This window comes from Anabrus simplex, chromosome 1 (genome assembly GCF_040414725.1).
Source record: "Anabrus simplex isolate iqAnaSimp1 chromosome 1, ASM4041472v1, whole genome shotgun sequence".
In the NCBI taxonomy this organism is placed as follows: domain Eukaryota; kingdom Metazoa; phylum Arthropoda; class Insecta; order Orthoptera; family Tettigoniidae; genus Anabrus; species Anabrus simplex.
This window is the reverse complement of record NC_090265.1, coordinates 1,792,124,025-1,792,150,804: the sequence shown is the minus strand read 5'-3', so window position 1 is coordinate 1,792,150,804 and position 26,780 is coordinate 1,792,124,025. Positions and strand designations below refer to the sequence as shown.

The 26,780-nt window shown below is 41.2% G+C and overlaps 1 protein-coding gene across 1 annotated transcript in view; it reads right to left on the bottom strand.

Annotated features, from left to right (window-relative positions):
- LOC136858774 (cytochrome b5 reductase 4) overlaps positions 1–26,780 on the bottom strand; it is a 305,637-nt gene that overhangs the window by 55,684 nt on the left and 223,173 nt on the right. Inside the window, exon 2 of the mRNA XM_067138565.2 lies at positions 3,261–3,431. Coding sequence (XP_066994666.2) covers positions 3,261–3,431 — 171 coding nt within the window. The remainder of the gene's footprint in view (positions 1–3,260; positions 3,432–26,780) is intronic.

Here is a 26,780-nt window from a genome sequence, read left to right as displayed (position 1 = left end):
CGTCCTCCATGTTTACTACAAAATCAGGCTTGCATGTGAAATTTTCGATAGTTCTAGCCATGAAAATTCTTCTGTATATTGCTTTTGGTAGCAGTGACATTCTGCAGATCACTTTCGTCCACAGTCATTTGGCTGCTCATTGCTTCTAAGTTTTTGTTACCGTATGTTATTTTATTTAATGTCGTTCTTCACTTCATTAAAATGGACTTAGCACTAGACGACACCACTCCGCGACAAAAGCAGACAACAAAAATAACAAAGTCACTGGTGGCAACTCATTATTACATCAGAGGTAACAGAACAGAAATGTAGCACATATGCGGATAATATTTTATTTAGCAATGAATGTCACACACAGGATTGTAGAAAAACGTCACTATAGGCAATTTTTTCAAAAACCATTTTCTAACAGTACGGTAACTCTTCAACGTACGGAACTACGTTTTTCCTATTTGCGGCAGAAATCGAGAATAATAATCAGTACGGTACTGCTTTCGTATTGCTGCAGTATACGGTATGTGAGAACACCGTATAAACTACGGAAAATCCGTATTAGTTGGCATCTCTGCTCACATATATACATCCATCTTCTTTACAAACCGTTATGCCTTTCAGCGTTATCTTTGCAAGCCACTGTGAATTAACTATGCAGCTCCACAACTTCAATTTGCAACTAGTTCTGTTACCTCATTGTGTTCCACAAGCATCATTAAAAACTGGGTCTATCCGTCACTTCTCTTACCCTCCACAACAGAGTTCATTATTGTCCTAGGTAACCCATCCTCCTCCATTCGCCTCACATGACCCCACTACCGAAGCCGGTTTATGCGTACAGCTTCATCCATCGAGCTCTTTCCTAATTTAGCGTTTATCTACTCATTCCGAGTACGCTCCTACCTTTGTTCCCACCTGTTTGTACCAGCAATCATTCTCGCAACTTTCATGCCTGTTACTTCTAACTTATGAATAAGATAGGCCTATTCTGAGTCCACCCAGCTTTCACTCTCATAAAGCAAAGTTGGTCCGAGGTAAAGATAGTTTAGTCCGGGAGCTGACTTCCTTCTTACAGAATACTGATCATCGCAACTGCGAGCTCATTGCATTAGCTTTACTGCACTTTGATTCAACCTCGCTTACTATATTACCATCCTGGGAGAACACACATCCTCAATGCTTGAAATTATCTATCTGTTCCAACTTCATATCCCCAATATGACACTCAATTCTCTTGGATTTCTTACCTACTGACATCAATTTAGTCTTAGAAAGTCTAATTTGCACCTGCTTTCAAGTTCCAAGATATTAGACTGCAGTATTTCCGCACAATCTGCCATTAAGACCAAGTCGTCAGCTTACGCCAGACTGCTTACTACATTTCCACTTTATACCTTTCAGCAGACGATTCATGTAAACTACGAACAGCAAAGGTGAAAGATTACAGCCTTGTCTAACCCCTGTAAGTACCCTGAACCAAGAACTCATTCTACCATCAACTCTCACCGCCGCCCAATTGTCAACATAAATGCCTTTGATTGATTTTACTAATCTACCCTTAATCCCATAGTCCCCCAGTACGGCGAACATCTTTTCCCTCGGTACCCTAGCATACGCTTTCTCTAGATCTACGAAACATAAACACAACTCTCTATTCCTCTCGTAGCATTTTTCAGTTACCTGGCACATACTGAAAATCTGATCCTGACAGCCCCTCTGTGGTCTGAAACCACACTGCTTTTCATCCAACTTCCTTTCAACTACTGATCCAATATAAAATTAATATAAACAATATAATATTAAATTTAAACATGCGGCCGGTAAAGCAAGCATGACCACAGTAGTGTTTATTTGACCAAAAAGAAGAAGAAGAAGAAGAAGAAGAAGAAGAAGAAGAAGAAGAAGAAGAAGAAGAAGAAGAAGAAAGGTCGGACGCCCGTGCCTTAGGGTGTTAGGTGTAGGCCTAATCTATTAGCGTAGCAGGGATCCTGGATAGACGATACCTTATTAACATACGATAATCATAATAATCCAGAAACGCCGTTAAAACTAGTACTACCGAGCTTGATAGCTACAGTCGCTTAAGTGCGGCCAGTATCCGGTATTCGGGAGATAGTAGGTTCGAACCCCACTGTCGGCAGCCCTGAAGATGGTTTTCCGTGGTTTCCCATTTTCACACCAGGCAAATGCTGGGGCTGTACTTTAATTAAAGCCACGGCCGCTTCCTTCCCATTCCTAGCCCTTCCCTGTCCCATCGTCGCCATAAGACCTATCTGTGTCGGTGCGACGTGAAGAAGAAAAAAACCTAGTACTATTCCTGATCAGCTTTCGTAACGTAATGTCACAAATACCTTACGGCGGATCAACACCGCAATAACACATAGGCTTCTGGCTTTTTTAATAATGTTATTTGCTTTACGTCCCACTAACTACTTTTACGGTCTTCGGAGACGCCGAGGTGCCGGAATTTAGTCCCACAGGAGTTCTTTTACGTGCCAGTAAATCTACCGACACGAGGCTGTCGTATTTGAGCACCTTCAAATACCACCGGACTGAGTCAGGATCGAACCTGCCAAGTTGGGGTTAGAAGGCCAGCGCCTTAACCGTCTGAGCCACTCAGCCCGGCCTTCTGGCTTTTTAATTAAGCATTTACCTGTCATGAAAATGGGAACTTCTAGGTTGCCAGGCGGTAAGACCCGAACTTGACATCTCCCGAATGGAAGCTCATACACACGCGCGACCTCTACTCGTTGGGTCCATCCGACAGAAGCAATTATTTCTAGGCGACTTTCTTTCTTTCTTTCTTTCTTTCTTTCTTTCTTTCTTTCTTAATCTGTTTACTCTACGGGGTTGGTTTTCCTCTCGGACTCAGCGAGCGATCTCACCTCTACCACCACGAGGGCAATGTCCTCGAGCCTGAAACGTTGGGTCGGGGGATACAACTGCGGAGAAGGACCAGTACCTCGTCCAGGCAGCCTTACCTGCTATGCTGAACAGCGGCCTTGTGGTGGGGGTGATGGGAAGATTGGAAGGGAAGAGGGAAAGAAGCGACTTTGGCCTTAAGTTAGGTACCATCCCGACACTTGCCTGGAGAAGTGAGAAACCATGGAGAACTACTTCGAGGATGGCTGAGGAGGGAATCGAACCCCCATCCCGAGGTTGAGTAGACCCCGTTCCAGTCCTTGTATCACTCCTCCGAGGATGGCAGCTAATCACACTAACCACAAAGGCGGACTACACAGGTGCCTGCAGTGTAGTTTACTTACCTCTAAGAGCTATCCATGCATCGTTCGTCTTGTTGTGTTTGGCAAGCTGCTCCAGCGTCACTTCCTGAGCGACTCCACCCACACCAGTCAAATCTTTGCCAGTATTGCCGAGTCGGATCCAGTCCATCAACGAGTGGCCCGGCTTAAGAGCCACTTTGTTCCGTGGATTTCCTGCAACACGGAACACATCACTCAAAACATGAATATAATTAATTTTCAAAGTTGAAGGTGGATTCCTTCATCCATCCACACATATGTAAATTGAAAAAATAAACCTCAATACTACGCTGTATAAAAGACAATGGTATCAAACTCCATCATACATAGGAACTACATTTTAATTTTTTTAGAACTGGCTGTATGTCGCACCGATACAGATATGTCTCATGGCGACGATGGGCTAGGAAAGGGTTAGGAGTGCGAAGGATCGACCGTGGCCTTAATTAAGGCACAGCGCCATCATTTGCCTGGTGTGAAAATGGGAAACTACAGAAAGCCAGAATTACAAATTTATCACCCTGATTCGAACGTTCGGCAGACACAGGGAGGGGCTGACAATAATCGAACCATCGTACACAGTTAAAAAAAAAAAAAAAAAAAAAAAAAAAGCGCATTTAATACACATTGTTTGTCAAACCTCAGGAATCAAGCTTATTGACGATTTTTAGAAACACCGAGATAAGTGAGTTTTCTCGCACAGGAGTTATTTACATGCCGGTAAATCTACCGACACGAGGTTGACGCGTCACGGTTAGCACTATTAGCTGCCGTCCTCGGGGGAGGGTGGGGCAGAAATGCAAGACTGACAGGGGGACTGGTATGTGGTTAACTAGGTACATGCAGCTTGCCTCCACTGGTGGTGTGCCAGGAAAGAGCTGCACTCCCTCGAAATGAGGACACGAGTTTTACACGTACGAACTACCCTCCAAAAATCACGCAAGGATCATGTAAGGAACGATGACTTCAGAATGGAACTGGAAGTGGAATCGATAGAAGAGAAGACTTCAGACTAACATAGCACAAGACCAGCACGTGCATAACTAGAAAGAACGGCTGAAGGACGAAAGCCAGTGGGAAGACCTAGGAAGAGATGGCTACACCAGAGAGATTAAGGAGAGAAGAGGGAACTGGGAGTCGACTGCATTGCTGTTGGTAGTTTGTGGCCTTGACCAGGATTTGGCTTTCACCAACTAAAGGAGGTGGTTTACAAAAGAATTATTATCCTTAGGCCTTTGGCATCCAGCTGGTACCATTCATACAGGTGGAACTACTCGGCACCTGTTAAGCGGCTCAGCGCACGGTTCTCGATGCGCTATACCTCTAAGAGTGCGACTTGCTGCAGTACCCTCAATAAGACTGGTATACACAAATATCGGTCTGATTGTCGACTTAAGACAGAAGGAGTTGGTTTGCTATAGTAACACAATTGCTTGCTCTAAATATCGGCATTAGAGATGTGCAAAAAATAACCCAACATTAATTTTGGAACTGTTCGAGACTCGGAACTGCTTTTAAAATGAACACTACACCGCACATATTGTTCGGAAATAAAACTGTTCTGTATCGCCTACACTCAGCGACATTGCTCTACTAACATCATGCTATGAAATAACAGTGTTCTGTATCGCCTACACTCAGCGACATTGCTCTACTAACATCATGTTATGAAATAACAGTGTTCTGTATCGCCTGCACTCAGTGACATTGCTCTACTAACATCATGTTATGAAATAACAGTGTTCTGTATCGCCTGCACTCAGTGACATTGCTCTACTAACATCATGTTATGAAATAACAGTGTTCTGTATCGCCTGCACTCAGTGACATTGCTCTACTAACATCATGTTATGAAATAACAGTGTTCTGTATCGCCTGCACTCAGTGACATTGCTCTACTAACATCATGTTATGAAATAACAGTGTTCTGTATCGCCTGCACTCAGTGACATTGCTCTACTAACATCATGTTATGAAATAACAGTGTTCTGTATCGCCTGCACTCAGTGACATTGCTCTACTAACATCATGTTATGAAATAACAGTGTTCTGTATCGCCTGCACTCAGTGACATTGCTCTACTAACATCATGTTATGAAATAACAGTGTTCTGTATCGCCTGCACTCAGTGACATTGCTCTACTAGCATCATGTTATGAAATAACAGTGTTCTGTATCGCCTGCACTCAGTGACACTGCTCTACTAACATCATGTTATGAAATAACAGTGTTCTGTATCGCCTGCACTCAGCGACATTGCTCTACTAACATCATGTTATGAAATAACAGTGTTCTGTATCGCCTGCACTCAGCGACATTGCTCTACTAACATCATGTTATGAAATAACAGTGTTCTGTATCGCCTGCACTCAGCGACATTGCTCTACTAACATCATGTTATGAAATAACAGTGTTATGTATCGCCTGCACTCAGTGACATTGCTCTACTAACATCATGTTATGAAATAACAGTGTTATGTATCGCCTGCACTCAGCGACACTGCTCTACTAACATCATGTTATGAAATAACAGTGTTATGTATCGCCTGCACTCAGCGACACTGCTCTACTAACATCATGTTATGAAATAACAGTGTTCTGCATCGCCTGCACTCAGCGGCACTTGTCTAGCAATGCCACGGTCGGTATTTAAGAACCTCGCAAGCACCACTGGCTGGCTGAATGCTCGAAGTCTGGGAGAACGTGAGTACCAGTTCTCTACACTGGTTTCGATGTTCTTTGAAATTGCTCTACCCATTGGATGCAATGAACAGCAGTCGACACTGAGGGTACCCGTGAAAATGAAAATGTAAGAGGCGCCCGTCTTAGTCAGCAATTGGACATTCAGCGAATTCGCTGTTAGCATCCATGATATGACCTGACTGTTATTAATCCTTGTTCCTTTTATTTCTCACTGAGCTTAACTACTACTACTATTGACCACGGTTTAGGCCACATAGATCAGTTTTTAAATCAGAGGTATTTAGAATATATCCCAACACTGCTTTTAAATGCATAAATACCGTTAGATGAATAAATTTAATTATGTAGAATGTTTATGTCGCTCAATGCAGATTCCTTGTCTATAGATTCTGCTTCGCCCAGCAAGGCTTGGTGAGTAATCACGTTATCAGCCAAGCGTTCGCTCTGAATTCCTGCAATCCTACTCATATTGCTCTTAGTACCATCTGGGTAAATACAGGTACAGGTTTACCTTGTTTAGACTCGACTACCCTATGATGATGATGAACATGGTGCTTGTTGTTTAAAGGACCCTAACATCTAGGTCATCGGCCCACTTAAAACAAAGCATGAACCTCGCAGTGAGGAAACAATTTTGGAATTAGCATTCACGAACACGATGTTTGTTGATGTTTCCTAAATCAGAGACTGTTATTTGGAACAACAATTTTATTCGGAACAGGTACGATCGGAACTGTTCCACAAAGAGAAAACTTCGCGCAACTCTAACTCAAACAGGCGCACATTTGTTTGCGCTGTAATACAGGAAATATGATCACTGAACGTTATTTCTCTGTCCAGAGTGACAGCTAGATACTACTACTTTTAGCTGGGCTGAGTGGCTCAGACAGTTGAGGCGCTGGCCTTCTGATCCCAACTTAGCAGGTTCGATCCTGGCTCAGTCCGGTGGTATTTGAAGGTGCCCAAATATGTCAGCCTTCTATCGGTAGATTTACTGGCACGTAAAAGCTCCTGCCGAACTAAATTCCGGCACTTCGGCGTCTTTGAAAACCGTAAAAATTAGTTAGTGGGACGTAAAAGCAATAACATTATTTTCATTATTTTTATTTTTATTATTATTGTATATATATATATATAATTCGCTGGGGCCATCAAGGACCACGTTAAGTCTTGTTGCATTTGACACTGAACTTGGCATTCTTTAGAGCCCAAATTTCCCTCATTCTTTGTGAGTGGGCCTGCTTACGCTCCTCTCTCCAAGGGACACCGTGTCTTCTCTTCGGTTGCTCGTCTCGGTTTAGCCCGTTCGTCAATATTTTCTTGCGGAAGAGATCTCTGTTAAGGGCGTCCTCAGCTGAGATATGTAGCATTTGCAGGTCGTCTTTGGTATTTCTAAACCAGGGAATTGTGGTTTTGGGGTTTGAATCAAAAAAGTGAAAGATTTCTTTAGTTAACTTTCTTTCGTCCATTCTTTTCAGATGACCGTAAAATCGTGCCCGTCTTTTTCTGATTGTGTCGGTAATTTTCTCTACTTTGCTGTAGACTTCCTTGTCGGATCTCTTTTGATGGATTCCATTTCTGTACTTTGATCCCAAGATTCCTCTCACAATTTTGCGTTCTCTTTTCTCCAGTTCTTCAAGGAGTCCTTTGTTGGCATTTAGAGACAGGGTTTCGGCTGCATATAGATCTACTGGCTTCAGAACTGTTTCATAGTGACGTATCTTGTAGTTTTGGGAAAGGCATTTTTTGTTGTAGATTGTGCGGGATGTTTGGTAGGCTATTTCCAGTTTGCGTACTCGCTCCTGAAGTTCTTCTTCTTCTTCTTATTATTATTATTATTATTATTATTATTATTATTATTATTATTATTATTATTATTATTATTATTATTATTTAATACTTCTTTTTCTTAGTGCACCTGATTGATTTATTTAATCGTATTGTGATTTTACATACATACATACATACATACATACATACATAATCATTATAGACTGTTATGCCTTTCAGCGTTCAGTCTGCAAGCCTCTGTGAATTTACTAAACGTCGCCACAATCCTCTATTTGCAACTAGTGTTGTGGCCTCATTTAGTTCTATACCTCTTATCTTTAAATCGTTAGAAACCGAGTCTAACCATCGTCGTCTTGGTCTCCCTCTACTTCTCTTACCCTCCATAGCAGAGTCCATTATTCTCCTAGGTAACCTATCCTCCTCCATTCGCCTTACATGACCCCACCACCGAAACCGATTTATGCGTGCAGCTTCATCCATCGAGTTCATTCCTAAATTAGCCTTTATTTCCTCATTCCGAGTACCCTCCTGCCATTGTTCCCACCTGTTTGTACCAGCAATCATTCTCGCTACTTTCATGTCTGTTACTTCTAACTTATGAATAAGATATCCTGAGTCCACCCAGCTTTCGCTCCCGTAAAGCAAAGTTGGTCTGAAAACAGACCGATGTAAAGATAGTTTCGTCTGGGAGCTGACTTCCTTCTTACAGAATACAGTCGATCGCAGCTGCGAGCTCACTGCATTAGCTTTACGGCACCTTGATTCAATCTCACTTACTATATTACCATCCTGGGAGAACACACAACCTAAGTACTTGAAATTATCGACCTGTTCTAGCTTTGTATCACCAATCTGACATTCAATTCTGTTGAATTTCTTACCTACTGACATCAATTTAGTCTTCGAGAGGCTAATTTTCATACCATACTCATTGCACCTATTTTCAAGTTCCACGATATTAGACTGTAGGCTTTCGGCACAATCTGCCATTAAGACCAAGTCGTCAGCATAGGCCAGACTGCTTACTACATTTCCACCTAATTGAATCCCTCCCTGCCATTTTACTATACTATATATATACACGAGACAAAAATCAAACTTTAAAGTCAATCCTTCTCAGCCATTCAGATACATGGGGTGTGAGAACGAACAAATCATCAGGAGTGCCAGGGTACGAATGAAGAGGACAGCGTTGGACCGGGTGCTCAATAGTCTGTTCTTCCAGGTTACAATCACACGTTGGCGAACTGACCCAACCTCACTTGCACCAGAAATAATTGCAACAACCATGTCCAGTCCTTAACCTGTTGATGCGGCACCAGAGGTTCCTCCATAGGTCAAAACCGTTTGGCTTCTCTGTGGGATCAAGATGGTGGGCACTTGTTCCCAATGTTTTTGTTGACCACTCATGCTTCCAGCTTTCATTTAAATCAAATTTATCCGCAATGAGTTGCCATGCAGTGACATTTGCTGGTCTTCTTGATTGCAGTCGCTGCTGTGATGGATGGCATAATTCACGGTGCAGTGGCAAAGAGGGTGATCCAAAGATTTTCTTAGCTTCCTTTAGTAGAGCTTGCTTCCACCTTAAGTGAGGTGGAGGGATGTGACTCAGCTCAGGTAACCAGTGACATAGAGTTGATTTGATGGTACCAGTAATGCAACGCATTGTATCGTTCAATTATGTGTCTACCTTCTTCACATGTACACTTTCCAACCAGACAGGAGCACAGTACTCAGCAGCCGAGTAGACAAGGCTGATGCCAGTTAAACGTAGACAATCAGCCGAGGCTCTCCAGGAGGTACCACAGAGCTTATAAAGTATGTTGTTTCTTGAGGCGACTTCATGAGAATGCTTAGTGATGTGCTCTTTTTAGCTCAGGGTTCTATCTGAAGTGACTCCAAGATATTTTGGGAAAGGATTGTACCTCAGCTTTCGTCCGTTGAGCAGAACTCTTGGTTTGTAGTTTGCAGCACGATTCGCTAAATTGAAACAAGAGATTACAGTTTTTGTTGTGCTGGGGATCAAACTCCAGGTCTTAAATAAAGTTGACATCTTCTTGAGGTCCACCGTAAGAATGTGTTCACCGTCTTCAAAGTTATTACTCTGTGCTACCAGTGCGGTGTTATCAGCATATATGAACTTAGTAGATGTTGTGGTTGGCAGATTATGAGTGTACAAATTGAATAGCACTGGTGCTAAAACAGATCCTTCTGGTAGACCGTTATTTAGTTTTCGTTTGTGGCTTTTAGTGTTGCCTAGAAACACTTCGAATTGTCTTTCACTAAGCATGCTAGATATTAGATCCGAGATTTCTCGACTTGATACAACTTGCAATAGTTTGTAGATCAGTCCCTGCCACCAAACAGTGTCTGGTGAACCTGCCAAGTCGATGAAAACAGCAGTTGATTTTAGTTGTCCTTGAAAACCACCTTCGATATGTGTAGTTAGGGCAAGAACTTGATCGGTGCAACTGCGTCCATGTCTGAATCCAGGTTGTTCAGGAGGAGTAACAGCTTCAATGAACGGAGCTATTCTGGTTAGGAGGATTCGTTCAAGAAGCTTGAATATGAAACTGAACAGTGCTATTGGTCGATAACTTTCGGGGCTATCCTCAGGTTTGCCACGTTTGAGAATGGCTACAACCTTTGACGGTTTGAATTGTCTGGGCAATCTGTTCTCTTGGAGTATGTAAGTGAAGAGAGAAGTGAGCCAGTATACACAATGCGGGCCCATATTCTTAACAAATTAATTATACATGTCGGGACTTGGCAGAAAAACATCAGGGGCTCTCAGATATCTTCACATCATGATGGATACAAGGCCTATAACAGACTGTATAAGCCGCGGATTTGTTTAGTATACCGTCAAAACACTGGAAGGAAACTGAACAAATACCATGACATTACCTTTCATCATCATTGGAATTGTGCGCCATGCTGCACTACCTGATTAGAGAGGGGGAGAATTTAATTACCTTTGCAACGAGCACTCTGTTCACTGAACCAGATTATTTAATTATTTTCTTATTAAGGGATCAACTAACAACGTTGACCTATGCACACACGCTGGGAGAATCAGACATAAAATGTTAAAAACCCTGTTGGTATTCAGACAATGGAGAGAGCAAATTGAGTCTGCAAGCGGAGACAAAAGAAGGTAAACGCGCGGCGTTCTATAAATAAACCATGATTAATTCGGTTACAAGACGAGCAACAGAGAAAAAAGAAGATTTACAAGAAGAACAGAGCTTACTCTAGAGATATCAGCCGAGCTTATAATAATAATCCGCTGGCAAAGTCATAAAGTAGCAAATAAATCTCAAACATAAAAACTTTTGGTGACCAGTTCGCTCTCTTTCTCCAGCTGGCCTTTGAAAGAAAACAAAAAACGGCAGTTTATTACAATTTTGTTACACATGGCATTCGTATATCCTCCGACCAGTCACATTCATACAAAACATGTTTTCAGCTTATCTACCAGATGAGAACGAAAATCGCATCAAATTCTCTGCAGGATGTGTTGTATCAGATTCGCTGACGTGGCCTAAATTGGCAAGCAAGATATAAAACGCAGACTGCGCTTTAAAAGCGGACAACAGGTGCATGATTTCAAGCGTCGTTTCATGAAAAGGTTTCTCCCTCTCGAGGGAATCACAGTGCCATACTCTGATCATGACGAATAAAAATGAATAGTGTGACCAATCCCTTTGAATCACATGTTAACAGACACAGCGTACCTGTTCTCCGCCGCCGGCAGCGCTGCTGTCGATATAAAGAGCACGTAGGCGCGCTTTTTTCCGGCTTAAAGTGGAAGTATCTAAAGAGTTTCTGGTCTTTTTCGTAGTTTTATACGCGCAAAACATCTGGCGTTAACTTTTCGTGAAGTGAAAAGTGAAAATATTAAGTATTTGAGAAGTAGGACGTATACTTCGACATATGCTTCAATGTCATACCGCATGAGAATATGCCTACAACTAGCTATATCGCGGGTTACAAGTCGGGTCGCGATACACAGCCAAATGATTTTTTTTACCCCAAAGGATTGCAATCTGTTCTCTAAGTGGTCGATGGCTACTCCACGACAAGATCTGTCTTTGAGTGATAAAAGTCGTATCTGTAATTGCATTTTACCGCTGAACTTAGCCAAAACTCTGACAGTTTCATTATGTGATAGTACATACGTATATCACACCCTCGCACTGTATTTAGAAGTGAGAGATATTGTCAGTATTCGATTTATCATCATCATCATCATTTCAGTTGTATATTTTGTCATTAATATTTTAAGCTGGTATGAGTAATTTGTTTTGTACAACGGCTGAGAAAATCATTGCTATCATAAATCAGGTAATTTGTATGACTCATGCGAGTATCACAGAGTCTGATGAGATGGACTTCTTGATGTAGTCGAAAACTTCCGATGGCTCATGTGAAACACCCCAGAGTCTGTTATCTTGTTATTGTCTGAGGCCAGGAAGATATTCAGGGCGTGGTCTTGACTAGAGGATTGGTCATGATTGGCTGGCAAGGATGAATCTAGACGTATCATGTAAGAGGAAGGAGAAAGCTGATGTCTATTTAGACACGTGATGATACGGCGAAGGGCACACTTTTACACTTACAACTGGATATACTGTACTGGAGTGTCACTGCTGCACTATACTGGACTGGACTTCAAACGTTGTGGAACATAATATTTTTATGTTTGGGGAACATGGCTGACCTACAAACTGTGGAGCGCTTAGGCACTGGGTATTGTATAACTTGTGGCAGCCTGGTATCATGTTGGTGAAAGCTATCTCAGACTTTCCATAATCTATGTTTAGGAACGACAAGCGTGTGTTGCTCAAATGAATACAATTCTTAGAGTCAGTGAACACAGTATTATGAGGTACAGTATCTGTGTGATTTAATAAGTGCCAATTATGAGAATCTACAAGTCGTGTTAATACACAGAGACAGTGAAGGGTAGTTATATACATATATGTGCATTGTTCGACGGACTAAATGCAAATTGTGTCTTAGTCCTCGTTTTCCTTTTCCCACTGTTTTCATTGTTGTTGTTGTAAATATGGAGTCTTCCAGCACTATTTTGTGTGTGTATATTCTGGTGTGTTGATGAGGTGCTCATGCACGGATTTTATTGAGAATATAGTTAGTTATTTTAGAATCAGTGGAGTTATTGATGAACCTACGTGTAGTTCGTACCTATTCAGTCGTTTTCAGAAGGTTAGTTAGGGTTTGTAGCAGATGTACCAGTACGCAGCTTTTATGCACACGCCATGGGAGAGAAAGAATTATTATCATACTCTATCAAAATTCGAGGGATCCATTCTGGTGGATTATGGCACCCATACTACGGACATTTCGATTAATTATTTTTATTAATTTAATTAATTTCCATTATTTTATTGAGTTTTGGTAATTTTATTTTATTCAGATATTTTATTATTATTATTCAAAAACAGTTACAATTATAAATGGTGAAAATTGGTACTGAGACGCAAAATGGATTCCACAGCAGTCCCACAATTTTTTCCAAATCTTCCATTATATTTATTCTGGAACATCATAGTAAAAAGATGCCCTTATCAACCTATTAAATCAGATGTTCTTACCACTCATTACTATTCCATACTGGACTCCTCTAGTATTAGCTCTGTATGATTTAATGCTGGTGATAACACAAACTTAGAGCTGATAATCAGCAGGAATTCATCTAAAAAAAGAGAAACATGCATCTCCAGAGGAAGTTACTAGTACGATTCGTGATTAAGCTGAACAAGTTTACATATAAATTAAGTAGTTGCGGTATGTAAAAATTACATGTGTATGACGTACGTATTTATAAAAATAGTGTGGCAAGCCTGCAGAGGTTTAATGAGTTTACTGTGCTATATTTCGCAGCATGCACACTAAACAGTTGACTTTTTTTCAGGTTATAAGTGATGACTGCAGTCATTTTCGTGGCTAGTTACTGAAAGAATACTTAGCGCAACTATGCAGATTACGTTGATTACGTTACTGACGAACCAATTTCTGAAGTAATGGTCTTATGTCGTTATTAACTGTACAATATTTGTTTTACAAATTACTTTCAAAACATGAAACACTATATATTAATTTGCACCAAACATTTATAGCACACAGACACAATCATCAGTCAGTAAACACAATATACAACCCAGAAGCACCTAAGTAATGAATACACGGCTTCAAATCATTTATTTAAACTATAAATCATATCAATTCGAATTAGAAACACATATTCAGAGACTGCTGATCCCTATCTACCTACAGCACCAGCGCCGCACTGTAAAGGAACATATCAACCAGCACAAGTCGTCGCACTATACATTTCTATTCGTCCTGCTCGGATCCAAGGCCAACTCTGGTGGTATCAAAATGGCTGTGACTGGTCTAATTAAAAATGTGTACTCTAAAGACATGTATGCGGTATTACCCGACCAAGGCGAGTGGAGTCCTGCACAGCACAGCGTCACTAGTAACGATCATTACGTCACCGCAGTACAGTCAGCCAAGGAGAACAACTGGTGCACTAACCAAGACCAACTACAATACTACATACAATACGTGATTGTAGCGGGTGTTCTCAATTTACCAAATGTCAATTGAGAAGGTAATGCGAACGACTGGAAGCATGACCAACAAATGGCAAATAAGTTAATATGGGAAGGGCACCTGATTCAGAAAGTGCTGGAACCAACCAGAGGGAAAAATATCCTGGATGTGGCGCTGGTAAAACCAGATGAGCTCTATAGAGAAACTGAAGTAATAGATGGTATTAGTGATCACGAAGAGGTTTTTGTCGTAGTTAAAAATAAATGTGAAAGATAGGAAGAGATTAAAATTAGGACTGTTAGGCAGTACCATATGGCTGATAAAACAGGCATGAGGGAGTTTTTAATAAGTAACTACGATCGGTGGAAAACGGTAAATAAAAATGTAAACAGACTCTGGGATGGGTTTAAAGCAATTGTTGAGGAATGTGAAAATAGGTTTGTACCTTTAAAGGTGTTAAGGAATGGTAAAGCCCCACTATATTATAACAGGGAAGTAAAGAGACTAAGAAGGAGGTGCAGGTTGGAAAGAAATATAGTTAGAAATGGCTGTGCAAGTAAGGAGAAATTGAAGGAACTTACTAGGAAATTGAATCTAGCAAAGAAGTCAGCTAAGGATAACATGATAGCAAGCATAATTGGTGGCCATACTAATTTTAGTGAAAAATGGAAGAGTATGAATAGGTACTTTAAGGCAGAAACAGGTTCCAAGAAGGACATTCCAGGAATCATTAATCAACAAGGGGAGTGTGTATGCGAGGATCTTCAAATGGCAGACGTATTCAGTCAGCAGTATGTAAAGATTGTTGGTTACAAGGATAATGTCCATAAAGAGGAGGTTACTAATGCTAAAGAAGTATTAAAATTTACCTATGACAGCAATGGCATTTACAGTAAGATACAAAAGTTCAAAACTAGAAAAGCAGCTGGAATTGACAAGGTTTCGGGGGATATACTAAAGACAATGGGTTGGGATATAGTACCATATCTGAAGTACTTGTTTGATTATTATTTGCATGAAGGAACTTAACCAAATGAATGGAGAGTTGCTATAGTAGCTCCTGTATATAAAGGAAAGGGTGATAGACATAAAGCTGAAAATTACAGGTCAGTCAGTTTGACATGCATTGTATGTAAGCTTTGGGAAAGCATTCTTTCTGATTATATTAGACATGTTTGCAAAATTAATAACTGGTTTGATATGAGGCAGTTTGGGTTTAGGAAAGGTTATTCCACTTAAGCCCAACTTGTAGGATTCCAGCACGGTATAGCAGATATCCTGGATTCAGGAGGTCAAATTGACTGTATCGCGATTGACCTGTCTAAAGCATTTGATAGGGTGGATCATGGGAGACTACTGGCAAAAATGAGTGCAATTGGACTTGACAAAAGAGTGACTGAATGGGTGGCTCTGTTTCTAGAAAACAGAACACGAATAATTAGAGTAGGTGAAGCTTTATCTGTCCCTGTAAAAATTAAGAGGGGAATTCCTCAAGGCAGTATTATTGGACCTTTATGTTTTCTTATACACTGACTGACAGAGCAAATGCAACACCAAGAAGGAGTGGTCAGAACTTTATGCCAATTGCAGGGTAGACTGACGTCACTGAGGTATGCTCATGATATGAAATGCGCCGCTGTGCTGCGCACGTAGCGAACGATAAATGGGACACGGCGTTGGCGAATGGCCCACTTCGTACCGTGATTTCTCAGCCGACAGTCATTGTAGAACGTGTTGTCGTGTGCCACAGGACACGTGTATAGCTAAGAATGCCAGGCCGCCGTCAACGGAGGCATTTCCAGCGGACAGACGACTTTACGAGGGGTATGGTGATCGGGCTGAGAAGGGCAGGTTGGTCGCTTCGTCAAATCGCAGCCGATACCCATAGGGATGTGTCCACGGTGCAGCGCCTGTGGCGAAGATGGTTGGCGCAGAGACATGTGGCACGTGCGAGGGGTCCAGGCGCAGCCCGAGTGACGTCAGCACGCGAGGATCGGCGCATCTGCCGCCAAGCGGTGGCAGCCCCGCACGCCACGTCAACCGCCATTCTTCAGCATGTGCAAGACACCCTGGCTGTTCCAATATCGACCAGAACAATTTCCCGTCGATTGGTTGAAGGAGGCCTGCACTCCCGGCGCCCGCTCAGAAGACTACCATTGACTCCACAGCATAGATGTGCACGCCTGGCATGGTGCCGGGCTAGAGCGACTTGGATGAGGGAATGGCGGAACGTCGTGTTCTCCGATGAGTCACGCTTCTGTTCTGTCAGTGATAGTCACCGCAGACGAGTGTGGCGTCGGCGTGGAGAAAGGTCAAATCCGGCAGTAACTGTGGAGCGCCCTACCGCTAGACATCGCGGCATCATGGTTTGGGGCGCTATTGCGTATGATTCCACGTCACCTCTAGTGCGTATTCAAGGCACGTTAAATGCCCACCGCTACGTGCAGCATGTGCTGCGGCCGGTGGCACTCCCGTACCTTCAGGGGCTGCCCAATGCTCTGTTTCAGCAGGATAATGCCCGCCCACACACTGCTCGCATCTCCCAACAGGCTCTACGAGGTGTACAGATGCTTCCGTGGCCAGCGTACTCTCCGGATCTCTCACCAATCGAACACGTGTGGGATCTCATTGGACGCCGTTTGCAAACTCTGCCCCAGCCTCGTACGGACGACCAACTGTGGCAAATGGTTGACAGAGAATGGAGAACCATCCCTCAGGACACCATCCGCACTCTTATTGACTCTGTACCTCGACGTGTTTCTGCGTGCATCGCCGCTCGCGGTGGGCCTACATCCTACTGAGTCGATGCCGTGCGCATTGTGTAACCTGCATATCGGTTTGAAATAAACATCAATTATTCGTCCGTGCCGTCTCTGTTTTTTCCCCAACTTTCATCCCTTTCGAACCACTCCTTCTTGGTGTTGCATTTGCTCTGTCAGGCAGTGTAATTATAGAATCGGTCACTATTGATCTGCATTTAGGGCAGTCGCCCAGGTGGCAGATTCCCTATCTGTTGTTTTCCTAGCCTTTTCTTAAATGATTGCAAATAAATTGGAAATTTATTGAACATCTCCTTTGGTAAGTTATTCCAATCCCTAACTCCCCTTCCTATAAACGAATATTTGCCCTAATTTCCCCTCTTGAATTCCAACTTTATCTTCATATTGTGATCTACCCTATTTTTAAAGACACCGTCCAAACTTATTCGTCTACTGATATCCTCCCACGCCATCTCTCCACTGACAGCTCGGAACATACCACTTAGTCGAGCAGCTCGTCTCCTTTCTCCCAAGTCTTCCCAGCCCAAACTTTGTAACATTTTTGTAACGCTACTCTTTTGTCGGAAATCGCCCAGAACAAATCGAGCTGCTTTTCTTTGGATTTTTTCCACTTCCTGAATCAAGTAATCCTGGTAAGGGTCCCATACACTGGAACCATACTCTAGTTGGGGTCTCACCAGAGACAAATAAGCTCTCTCCTTTAAATCCTTACTACAACCCCTAAATACTCTCATAACCATTTGCAGAGATCTGTACCCTTTATTTACAATCATATTTATGTGATTACCCCAATGAAGATCTTTCCTTATATTTCTACCTAGGTAACTTTCACCCCATCAACGCAGCAATTAAAACTGAGAGGACTTTTCCTATTTGTGAAACTCACAGCCTGACATTTATCCCCGTTTATCATCATACCATTGCCTACCGTCCATCTCACAACATTATCGAGGTCATTTTGCAGTTGCTCACAATCTTGTAACCAATTTATTACTCCGTACAGAATAACATCATCTGCGTTGTGTATCTCTCTGTAAGTCAAAAATTGGCAATTCTTCGGGCATTTCTGCCCTAATGGAAGGATAAGGTTTTCGAGAGAAATAGATTCAGTGTATTCATCGCAATAATTTTACTGTAGATAATGAAACTGTCGTGTGCATCAAACATTTGACTCGTAAGTTAATATATTTTACCCGTTGAGAATGGTGAACCAATTGGCATTGTTGGGAAATATTTTAAATTGCCACCTGATACTTATAGAAGCGTATTCGTTAATCAGCTTTCGCATAACTACATTAATGTACCTGGAGGAAGAAAGTACCCTAAAGAGCCTGAAGAGCGTTTAAACGTTGGTGTGAAGAAGAAAAAATGCCCTTACACCTTTTAAACCTAAATCCAATCGACCATACTATATTTCTAAGCGCTTCTCTGCATCCTGTGAAATTAAGTTTAGTAGTTTCCGTAATGTTGGAAATTCTCTTTTTAAATCTCAAAATATTCCTGAAATTTCCTTATCCATACCTTTATCCATATCGTCCATTATAATTTTATTTACAGGCGGTTGGCCCTTTTTATGAGGTGAGCTAATTTTGCTTGTTCCACTTTCTTCAAGTTGGGCCTCTTTTCGTATTTTACATATTGTTTTCTTTTTTTTTTTTTGCTAGGGGCTTTACGTCGCACCGACACAGATAGGTCTTATGGCGACGATGGGATAGGAAAGGCCTAGGAGTTGGAAGGAAGCGGCCATGGCCTTAATTAAGGTACAGCCCCAGCATTTGTCTGGTGTGAAAATGGAAAACCACGGAAAATCATCTTCAGGGCTGCCGATAGTGGGATTCGAACCTACTATCTCCCATATGCAAGCTCACAGCCGCGCGCCTCTACGCGCACGGCCAACTCGCCCGGTATATTGTTTTCTTACTAAAGCCGGTAGATGCAATAGCACGTTCAGTAGCATTTGTAACCGGTATTTTCCTACCTTCCTCCTCTCAATGACAAAACTTAACGACATTGTAAATTACACGCCGAGCCTGTTCATGTATTCCTTTGTTCGGTTTACGATCCATCACTAGCTGATAACTGAACTTAACCCGTTTTATTCTTCTTGGTTATTTATTCAAACACTACATATATGTATCATATGCCTGCTCTTTCAATTAAACAAATAAACAAACACACAGGGGTTTAGCTAAATCAGTGTCAAAGTACTCAAGTTCTCCGAACAAACACAGCATGTCAAAACGGTGGAATACACACGATGACACTTATCACAAACAACGCCCAGACCCGCAGTGTTTCTCGAATAACGCCACTGCTCCTATGTAACGCAGAGCCATGGTGTTCCGCACGTAATGGTATTAATCAGAAGTATTATTATTATTATTATTATTATTATATTATTATATTTGCCTTTTTTTGTAGTGGCGAAGTTAGGACTCACGGTCCTCTCTTACACTTAACCACACTTCATTAACATTGTATATCTGAGAATAATGTTCATAATCTTATCTTAAAACTACCATTACAAACTAGAAACAGAATAACATAAACTCTATAAATATTCTTAGTCATGTCTTAAAACTATCGTTACAAATTAAAAGTTGAATGACACAAAATACCATCAGCACAGAAAACGTTCATTCATACACACATTCACTTTATCAGATTCATTCAGCCTGGCGGCACACATCGAGGAGATGCTCACGGTAAGATGACTTAAAGGAGTTTAAGGATTTTTATGGCTCTAATGTTGTGGGGGAGAGAATTCCAAATTCTAGCTCCATTCCCAACAAAGGAACGGCTAAATGCTGGTGACCTGCTGAGAGTGAGAGCAAGTGTACTGCCGGAGCGTGTGTTATGCTGGTGGAAAGAGGATAGGAAATTGAGTTGTGAAGATAAGTAGTATGGAATATTCTCGTTTAATACTCGAAAGATTAATACTGCCACGTGGAGGTTTCTATTTTGTTCAAATTTTAGAACGAGAGGTTGACGATAATAAGGAGTAAAATGAACATCACAGCGTAAGGGAAAGATAAATCTAATATACGAGTTCATAGCACGTTGTAATCGGTTGTTTTCTCGTGGCATCAATTAGTACTACGTCACAGTAGGGAAATATAGGGAGGAAAATAGTATTTATAAGCCTAATTATCATACTTAGTGGCAGCATATTTTGATGATAGTTTAGTGGGTGAAGATACGCGTACACTTTTCTACACATATTTGTAATGTGCTCTTCCTAGTTAAGATTATCGTTTATAATTACACCAAGATTTCTTACCAGATAAAGTTAGTGGAGGAATGTTTTGTTTTTTGCCGCACTGATTTGTTTCGTCTGCACAACAATAATAGCTTTACATTTTGATGGATCGATTAAAATACAGTTTTCATGAGCGTATGCATAGATATTATTTAAGTCAGAGTTCATATAACCTATTGCTTGATTGAAGTCTGAAATTTTGGAATGATAATAGATTTGTAGATCGTCAGCATACAAGTGGTATTTACAGTGTCTGAGCTGTGTCGACATATCGTTAATATAGATAACAAAGAGAAGTGGTCCAAGTACAGGGCCTTGTGGTACTCCTGAATATTTCATTACCCATTCGGATGACCTATTCTGGAAAATTACGCGTTGTTTTCGTTCCGTAAGATATGAGAGAAAGAATTCTAGAGCTGTCTGTCCAAGGTGAAGCGATTTCAATTTAGCAACCAGTACGTCTATATTTACTGTGTCAAAGGCGCTGCTAAAATCAAGAAGTGTAAGTAACGTCACCTGCCATTCGTCCATAGCACGTCTCATGTCGTCTGTAACTTTCAGCAGGGCAGTGGCCGAACTGTGTCCCTTTTTGAAACCTGACTGTAAAGTGTCAAGTATTTATTTAAATAGTCGGTTAATTGCACGGGCACTATGTGTTCAAGAAGCTTGGAGAGAGATGAAAGTATGCACACAGGTCGATAATCTGTTATAAGTACAGGTGAGGAAGTTTCGGGAACAGGTTTTATAATGGCATTTTTCCACATTTTTGGAAAGAGGCCACTTGTGAGGCACGTGTTGTATATATGAGTAATGGCGGGAAGAATAATGTCAATGATGTGTTGTATTAAGAGTGTGGGTATTTCATCAGGTCCTACAGCAGATGATGTGATTGATAACACCTTGCGTTTCACGTCAATCTCTGTGACTTCGCGAAATTCAAAGAATGGCCTATTTGGTGGTGGCTAGTTCAGAAGAGATTTTATAGTCTGTGATATTGTGTGCATTTCCGGTTTAATTTTTATTTCAGAAAAATGAGCATTCAGTCTCTCCAGAGAGATGTCTGGATTACATGGCTGGGGCAAAGCGTTCCCAATTCCAATGGGACGAAGTTGTTTCCAAGTGTTTGACACATTTAAATTTCCAACCAGGTGATTGTAAAAAGAAAATTTCTTATTTCGAATTATTACTTTAATTCTATTCCGAAGTGTCCGATACTGTTCAAGCGCACTGGAAGAGTGTGTACGTCTGTAGAGCCGGTGTAACACGTCACGGTGAGACATCATTTGTTTACTGCCATCGGTCAGCCATGGAAGAGGGCGGCTTTGGCCGTACGCTTAGGTGCATGTTTATCAAGGAGACCAAGTACAAGTGAACTAAAAGTTTCAACTTTCTTATCGATACCTTTTATCTTTTTACGTCATCCCAAGGACTATTCAAGGCGTCAACTCTCAGATGATCTAAGTTTATATGTTTATGGTTCTAAAGGCATCATCCCTTGGTCGCCCCTTTTAGTCGCCTCTTACGACCGGGATGGGATACCGTTGATGTATTCTATATCAGCGTCCCCCACCCACAGGGGGTGTGACAGACTTTTTATAGACTTTTGTTTCCGACTGTACGCCATTTCATTTGTGAATCATGTCAGTATACGTCCCTTATATAAATGTCCTAGAACTGCGCTCCGCGCGGCAAATGTTCGCAATATCTGAATATGTGTTGGTCGAACCTTACCGGTCGGTAATTTACTTCATACGAAATTTCCTTTCGCATCGCGCAGTTCTGCTAGTAATGCGCGCTTACTGTTAAATATTGGGCCGGGATACCTAGCCAATGGGATCGGAATTCGATAAAGTGACGTATGTCATTTGCGTGGTGGTTATCACCGGACCAAGCAGGGCATGGTGCGAGTTCACGGTCCGATAGCTCCTGAATTGTAATCACGTAGGCTCGAACTAGCCCTCGGGCTAAGGTCAAACAAAACATGAAATGGCTGAGAATAGAACACCAGGTCTCCGAATGAGAGGCAGACAGTACCCCTAGACCGTGAGGCCGGCTCGTTCCTATCTTGATAGTAATATGTTTTTACTGTATTTCCTCCTTTTATTATTACTATAGTTTTATAATTATTATCGTCTTGATTTATATTGTAATGTTTGCGGCTGATGTTATTATGAATAGAGTAATAAATAAGTTACAAGATAGTGAAGGACTAAAAAATGACCTCGATAATGTTGCGAGATGGACAGTAGGCCATGGTATGATGATACACGGGGTTAAAAAGTTAGGTTGCGAGTTTCACAAATAGGAAAAGTTCTCTCAGTTTTAATTACCGCGTTGATGTGGTGAAAGTTCCTTATGGGGATCGTTGTAAGTATCTAGGTGTTAATATAAGGAAAGATCTTCATTGGGGTAATCGCATAAATGGGATTGAAAATAAAGGGTACAGATCTCTGCACATGCTTATGAGAGTATTTAGGGGTTGTAGTAAGGATGTAAAGGAGAGGGCATGTAATAAATAAGTTACAAGATAGTGAAGGACTAAAAAATGACCTCGATAATGTTGCGAGATGGACAGTAGGCCATGGTATGATGATACACGGGGTTAAAAAGTTAGGTTGCGAGTTTCACAAATAGGAAAAGTTCTCTCAGTTTTAATTACCGCGTTGATGTGGTGAAAGTTGGTAAGACACCAACTAGGGTAAGGTTCCAGTGTATGGGACCCTCGCCAGGATTACATGATTCAAGAAATGGAAAAAAATCCAAAGAAAAGCAGCTCGATTTGTTCTGGGTGATTTCCGAGAAGAGAGTAGCGTTACAAAAATGTTGCAAAGTTTGGGCTGGGAAGACTTGGGAGAAAGGAGACGAGCTGCTCGACTAAGTGGTATGTTCCGAGCTGTCACTGGAGAGAAAATAAAGAAAGATCACAATATGAAGATATAGTTGGAATTCAAAAGGACAAATTGGGGCACATTTTCGTTTATAGGAAGGGGAGTTAGGGACTGGAATAATTTACTCAGGGAGATGTTTAATAAATTTTCAATTTCTTTGTGATCATTTAAGAAAAGGCTAGGAAAACAACAGATAGGGAATCTGCCACCTGGGCGACTGCCCTAAATGCAGATCAATAGTGACCGATTCTATAATTATTTCTATTATTACTAATCTCCATATCTGCTATTAGTACTATTATTTAAGTTTTAAAAATGATAATGAAAATCCACAACCTGGTTCCATTCATTCGACCGGGTCAGGAATGGAATGAATGAAGCCCCTCACTAGCGGCGAGGATAGGAATTGTGCCCAAGCCTGTCTCACTCCTCTGCGGCAATGATGAATGACTGACAGATTAAATGAAATGATATTGGAGAGTGTCGCTGGAATGAAAGATCACAGGAAAAGCCGGAGGACCCGGAGAAAAACTTGTCGCGCCTCCGCCTTGTCCAGCAAAAATCTCACATGGAGTGACTAGAATTTGAACCACGGGACGCAGGGGCAAGAAGCTGCCGCCTGAGCCATGGAGGCTCATAAGTTTTAAAAATAATTCTACGTATTTTTTAAAATTACATTTCTGTTAAAGAATTTCTTTAAATGTTGTGTTGAGTGTAAGAGAGGGCCTTGAGCCCTAACTTCACCACGAATAAAGACGAATTACTTACCCTGTATATTGTTAGGAATATTACATCGTATGTTTCATTACTCTAATTTATTTCAGGATGCCCCCCCCCCCCACACACACATTCTATTCAACCACGGATGGCCACACTTACTAACTGCTATCTATATTCAATCTCTTCCAGCAAGACTCCAGCCGAACAGTCTTTACTGAAGGAAGCTCTAATGCTATTCACGTGCTCGCCTTAAGATTCCCTCCTCTTAAGTCCAGGCCAGCCACCTCACACAGCAGACCGCTGGACGTGAACACAGTGCTACTGACTACACAACACACGAGGACTGTTCCTTGGTTCGACTCCAGAGATAGTCCAATACATCACACGGTCACATGTAGTAAACAACTGAACAGCAACAGTATTCAGCAGCAGAGAGGAAGATTAGAGAGGGCGGAGGTGTGGACACTTTTAGCGTATGATTAGTGGTATTTTCGCGATAAATATAAATGCTTAATTGTTAAATGCAGGGCTATTAGTTTCTTCTATTGCTGATAGTGTTATTCAGGCTAAATGTAATAGTTAGTTATTAATTAGAGCCTTACAAGCCTTACTTAGATATATTGAAATTATTGCCAAAGAGTAACCGTTTGTCAAAGCAAGATATACAACTCCGCTAGTCAGTGTAAAGTTCACGACCTCGGGTGGACAACTAACGGCATCTACCGATCTTAAAGAGAATACGACCGTGTGGTCAATTTTTGCAGTTTTCATACACAATTACGACCCATCTATATTTACTGATTTAACGTTGATAACACGTATACTACAGTGAACCTAGAAAATCATTAAGTGAACGTGTAACTACAAGTAACTATAAAATACAAATTGCAAGTATGCCAATCAATTCCAATTCAGAAAACTGTCCTCAATGTGAGAAACCATGACCAGACTACACTAAGGCCGTGACACAAACTTGGCAACACTGTACTGCTACTCCTTGGAGTCTTACTTGTAACATATGGGAAGTTAACCTTCAATGATGTTTTCTCAAATAAAACGATGCTGGAAGAGCAGTTTTCATTGGATACATATAAAACAAGGGGAAAATTGAAATAAATACGTCAATGTAAATACGAGAATAAACAAACATATGGCTACAACTAGAAAAAAAATACAATCCTATCTCCTTCAACATACATTTTTAATATTAGGAATAACTTACATCAGTTTTCTTTTCTTTCCAGAACTCTTAACCATAGCATCAGCATCATTAACACGCTCTCTGTAGTTGTTGATCAAAATATTTGCGAAACAGGGCAAAGATAGGCAGAGAAGTACATAGAGAGGTTTTTCATAATATGAGCAGCACTCCCCTGTATCACACTTTCCCTAGCGAGCTGAATCAATACACATTTTTGATTCTTACTCTGAAGGAATGCTACTTCATATTCCTCAGAGATTAAAATCTGCATGATCTTATATTTACTTGTACACACACTCAAGAGAAATTCTGATGGGACCGATAACCCACCTCTGTTTAAGCTATTAAACATGTCATTTTCCACTGTTTCATTTTATTTGTTCGACATACAGTACCTGCAATTTACTGGCTAGCTTAAAAGCTACATAACCTGAAATGCAAAGCACAGGAAACATGTTATGGAAGTCCAATTCTATTTACTTTAACTAGCACACTGGGAAATTCGCTGCATATATCTGTTTCGTCAGTTATGTTCAATGAATTAGAATCTAATTCAAACATGTCCTTAGATATATTTATTTATATTTTGCAGACCTCAATCCTAGCAAACACTGCACTCTTATCTTCTTCTCAGCTTCAAAAACTTGTAAAACAGATACATTATAATTGGCACCACACAACGGTCTATAAGAACTAAATCTCTTCTCAACTTTATCGGTTTGAAACTTTCCTGGCAAAACATACTCAATTTGAGGTAGATTTAAACAAAAGCTTATCAACTCAATCATGGCACTTGTTTGTATGAGAGCCCTGAAAGTGTCATATTAAACCATGTCCCCAACCAAATCACAAATTCTTCAAGAAAATGTAATCTGATATCATCTCTGCTTCCAATGGACTTGCCCTTAATGTAATTGTCTCGTTACAAAAATATTATTACAAGCAAGAGCCACGTTCTGCCTCTCTATGACTGATGGAAACACTGTCTTGTAATTAAGTCTAGAGGCACACTTCAATCTTGTTGGACTGTAACTTGTACGATTCTCTCAACACTGAAAACTGGGTTTTGAAAACTGAACAAGCATGACCAACGACAGGATCAAATTTGGGATAAAATAAGGTTTTAGCTTCATCACACAGATTTAACCAATTATTTCTGACAGATTTAAGCAGATGAACAGTATCAAATAAAAAGTAAATAAAAGGATCACACTTTGGGTTGTGCAACTTACAACCTGTGACAAAGTTCGGTGAATAGTCCTGTACTATCAACATAGATGAACAATGCACGACAGTGACCTTACTGTCCTTCGAAATAGTCCCCTCCCATAACTATGCACAGCTGAGATCGGCGATACATGTCCTGGGAACTTTGCAAGGCGGCTTCCTTTGGGATGGTGTTCAAAAGCCTCGTCACGTTTCGTTGGATGTCAGGAATATCGTCAAATCTCTTTCCATTCAACGCGAGTTTGATGCGTGACTTTTCGGCTCTGACCTTTTTCCGACGAGGGGATCCCGGAGAATGCCATTGCATGCTTTGCCGTTTTGTCTCAGGGTCGTACCTGAGACACCAGTTTCATCCTCAGTGACAATACAGTT